This window comes from Achroia grisella, unplaced genomic scaffold (assembly GCF_030625045.1).
Source record: "Achroia grisella isolate CSIRO2021 unplaced genomic scaffold, CSIRO_AGI_Agris_v1 utg840, whole genome shotgun sequence".
NCBI lineage: Eukaryota > Metazoa > Arthropoda > Insecta > Lepidoptera > Pyralidae > Achroia > Achroia grisella.
Window position 1 is genome coordinate 424,670 of NW_026713038.1, and position 4,846 is coordinate 429,515.

The following is a 4,846-nucleotide window of genomic DNA, read 5'->3' on the forward strand; positions in this document are numbered from 1 at the left end:
TGTGCTAAACCGCTAGACCATCAATACCAATAAACTTAACAAGTATATATAACATATATATGCAAAATATAGGTACAGATTTACTATTTCGTACTGTATATATAAATTAAGTATTCATAGTTTTATTTAAATATCAACTCTCGTGTCCCGTAACTACATATCATCATAAAATTACATTTAGATCACTTCCAGTCTCCACGGGGTCGCAGATTATAAGGAGGTGAGGTCATAGAATTAATATTTACAAGTATACAATACGATAAAAGCAATATAGTACTATGTAATTATATAAATATCAGTACTTAATTAATAAAAAACTACCTTTCTAAACAAAACAATGTCGATAAATATTCTAATATTATACAATTTTCTTTATTTTTAGTTCACTAAGACCATTCTACAAAGTGGGTATTCGATTTCATGCATCTTAGAATGTAACTGTAAAAACAGTTACATTTTAAGATTAATGAAATCCAGTTGTAAATTTTAAAAAAGTTACTTTTAATCGATTAGACATTTTAACGAAATCTTGGGTTACAAACATACGACCTACGGAAGAATTGTAGATATATATAAGACATTTTATATTCCATAAGTTACGCCATAATTTGAGGACGACCTAAACGATTTAATTCAGTAAATAATAAGTGATTGAGTGATTTTGATTCCATTACATTGATTTTAAAATATTACTGTTTTTTAATACATTCTAGAATGTTTTTAATGAACTAAAAATCAAGAAAATTGCAAAAACTGAATATTTATCGACTATATTTTATCTATTTATTATCACAACACATAGCTTACTGAATACACCTTTTACTAATCCACTTTAATATTAAACATTAATATGTACAATATCTCAAAGACAGAATAAATTTATTGCTCCAATATGACTCTTTTTTGCTCTTTGTTAAACGAAAGCCATCAAGTTTTCAATTTATCTCAAAGGACTTCTTGAAGGAATGAGTTAATAGAAATATACGATACCTATTAGCATAAAATAAAAGCAACCCCAGGTATATTTTAAGTTATAATATCATAGTAGTAACGTACAATGGAAGGTCTAATTAAGATAAAACCATCTTGGTCTTGATAGATAGAACAATATAGTGGGAAGAGACGTTAAACTTTACAAATTACATATTTTGAATACACTATACATACACATATAACTATAGAATGTCTTGCATTATCTTTCATTAACAATTTATTAATATTTATGACTTTATACATATACTTACTTATAGTCTACCTCTTACAGTTGTTGATGAAAACGGTTGAATGTGTTTGCAAATAACAACATATTCCCTTCAAAATCTAGTTTTGATTATTTATAACAATTATTTATTATTTCTACATATTTTTTGATAAATGTATATACAGAATTACATATTACCTTAATTAACATCGCAATTTTGTCCTCACACCAGTGAAAATACTACTGCGTTTCATTTTAACTAAATATTCATAATAGAGAGAATTCATCTTGAAAATGGTTAGAATTTTAATACTTATGCAATGAGGGTCTTGTTGAAGGAAATTGAGACAAACGACTGATAAAGAAGTTTATAATTAAAGAGCGGGCGTCGACGGTCGGTTATTAAATCTGCCAAATAGTACACGCTCTATGATTGCTAATTAGAAGGCTCCAACCACGAAAACATGTCGGATGGACAAATAAACATGATTAGTACCAACCCAAATCAAGTGTAAGTACTTGTAAAGAAATTTGTACTGACTCAATGACGACTAATCTATCAACATAAAGCATGGCAAAAAAAAAAAATGAATGAAAACACGTACATTTCTATATTATTTTATATTACACACGTTTTAACTACAGGCCACGGTAATATTAATATATTGGATTTTGATATATAAAAATATGACGTATAAAAAGTCTAAAATTCTAGAATTATAAATTAAAAAAGAAAGAAAATTACAAAGGAATTCGCAGCGGTCGGTCGCCAATGGAATCTAATAATATAATAAATTTATTTATTTATTGATTTACGTCATGCAAAGTGAGCTTCACAGTCTCCCACTTAGGAAGATAATATACAAATACACACAATTATAAACACTAATTACACAAGGAAACGAAAAAGAAAAATAAATAATAATAATACCTAATCTTAATTTAACATAGGTACTACCTAAACAGTCTACTGCCATCCGACAAAACTCCAGTAAATTACAAGTAAATATGTCTAGATCTGGAAAGCGACTAACTACACTTGCCAGAATGAAGAATAAATGAAGAAAAGATGCATTTAGACGTTTAATACAGCACAGCGCTGTGACAGTAGTGTATATAAAAACAATAGGTAAAAAGAATACTATTTTAAATATAGACGAATATATAATACAAAACTGCCAGTCAATCTCATTGTTGGTCTAACACCAACAACTAATTTTATTTATTTATTTATTTGTACACATTACATCAATGGTTGTAGACAAGACAATTAACAGCAATCCCTGCACTAAGCTCAATGCTTGTGTCGCAGGAATCAGAAATCCTTAATTACAAAAACATTAACTTAAAACAGGCTCCAATTAATGTTACAAATGGGGGGGGAAGGGGATTGTTAGTAATGTGGACTGATGACCCCATTGCTAGCAATGTACTACGTCAGGTTGACCTCCATGTGGTTCCCCCTGGAAACCATCGTGATAAATTCCTGGTAAATTTGTTACGATGGGCTAACTGACCTGACCTCATGCTCATCTTATCATCCCCCACTGGTGCCCTGCCAGCGTAAACCGTTAGCGCAGGCGGGCGCACTATTCTATTATCATCCATAAAAAAAAAATGTTACAAATGTCATAATCACGGCCACCAATACCAAAATGTGGGTCAAACTTCAATAATGTAACCTAAGGTGTAAAAAAAAGTCCATTAGTGCGAAGCCTCGAACGAGACTAGTGTATATATAATATCATGATCAGACATAATAGGTATTTCGATTAAGCCAGGGCCTCCAAACTATACCAGACCGGAAGTACCCGAAAATTTAAAACTATAGTAAGTACGCATGATCTAGTTAGATAGGTCTTGTCCCTTGAGAATTGGTGAAAGAGACTTGCTGACCCATAGGTATAAAAGTTTGGACTTTGCGTACCTGCGTTGCGCCCTTTTGGCATTTCCAATTCGGGGAACACCGCAATTGGCAACTATCGATCTAACCTCACTTCGTCGAAGTTTAACGATATAACTCGTACATAATTTTGTTTCTTTTTTGTATATACCTTTTTTGACATATTGTTATTCTCATTCATTATTATAAAGCTCGTCGTAGATTGTGATCCTAGTTTTGATAGAGCACCAACTACAATTATTTTCTTCTAATTTGGTTTTTCATTAAACCAATATAATAACAATTGCTTTAGACAATTCATACAGGTCCATCTAGTTCTAAGTTCAGTAAAGATAGTGTTATGAATTTACAAGCGAAAAAAAATATTTATATACGTTTTTTTTGGCAAATACGTCCATTATGTACATTAACATTGAAAATATAGAGACCATGACAAATAGTCACAAATACTCGTATTTGCATCGTGAGGAAACGAATCCGCGACCATCACAAGTAAGGCGGTCGGCTAAATCATTAGAAGCTAGTGTCGAAAGTTCGAATTGAAATAAAATAATAAAACACTGTAACAGTTTCGTTAGAAATTTTACTTTGATTTTAGTTTTTATGAATCTGTAGGTATATAGATACAAACATAATATTTGCTCTGTGTCTAGAGCAATTCGCTAAGAAGTTTTAAATTAATTTTATCTGTGGCTGAATGTCAAATAGTCAATTGTCAGCGCCATCTAAAAATCTTCGGTTTTTTGCCGTTGATTTAATAACAAAAATTCCAATGTGAAAAACAATTAATGTTCTTAAAAAGTTATGTTGCAGTTCTTCTTGCATTAACTCTAATCGTTGCATCTGAAAGAGACAGACGAGTGATAACCACGCTGAGGTTCTCAAGATACTACGTAAAGCCAACAGTTGTGAACGGGGAACCAGCGAGACCTAACGAATTTCCTTACTTGGTTTCTTTAAAGGAACCTATTCAGAGAATAACTGATTCTATAAAAAAATGGGTCAGCTTCTGCGGTGGAAGTATTATAAGCGAGTCAAAAGTGCTCACGGCAGCGCATTGTTTTGAATCTCACAATTTTTACTATCTCCGAAATCCTAAACCGATACGGGCCGTCGCTGGAAATCTACATACAGACTTAATACATTCCGGTGAAACGGTGACCACTAAAAACACACAGTGGCGTAGAATAGCAAAAATAATAATACACAGACATTTCTATTTCCCTACAAATGATATAGCTTTGTGCTTTGTTGATAAAATTTGGGTTTTCAATAGTAACGTTGATTACATTATCACGGCCAGATGGAGGACAGATTATGACGCGAAATGTGTAGCAAGCGGATACGGCAAGACAAAGAGTAATGTGATAGACTCAATTTCACCCGTGTTGCTAATGGCAAAGATATCAGTTCTATCTCAGAGAGCATGCTCGAAACTGTGGGAGATAAATATGGACAGCTTCATATGTACAGATTCCGCTTTAACGGATGTCGCGGAAGGCGACTCTGGAGGACCTTTAGTGTGTCGAGGGACTTTAGATCCTACAGAGAATGGCTCGAATGGTTTATTGGTAGGTGTGGTTAGTGGTAAAAATTTTGATTTAACGACTTTGTTTACAAGAGTGTCAGAGTATCATGATTGGATCGATAGAAATTTGGCGAGTTGTCTCAGAAGTGATATCTTGTGTTTGATTATTATAATTTTAGTAAATTATTGTTCTTTTTTTTGAGTAAAATGTTAA

General features: G+C 32.2%; 1 protein-coding gene across 1 annotated transcript; it reads left to right on the forward strand.

Annotated features, from left to right (window-relative positions):
- The first annotated feature begins 3,824 nt into the window (after positions 1 to 3,824).
- On the forward strand, positions 3,825 to 4,846 carry LOC131852095 (chymotrypsinogen B-like). The gene has a single exon (XM_059202722.1). It carries the CDS (start codon positions 3,893 to 3,895, stop codon positions 4,832 to 4,834), a length of 942 nt encoding a protein of 313 aa, XP_059058705.1. The 5' UTR covers positions 3,825 to 3,892; the 3' UTR covers positions 4,835 to 4,846.

Bases quoted from the DNA above. Each gene is read 5' to 3' on its own strand.
- LOC131852095 (XM_059202722.1), top strand. From the start codon at position 3,893: ATGTTCTTAAAAAGTTATGTTGCAGTTCTTCTTGCATTAACTCTAATC.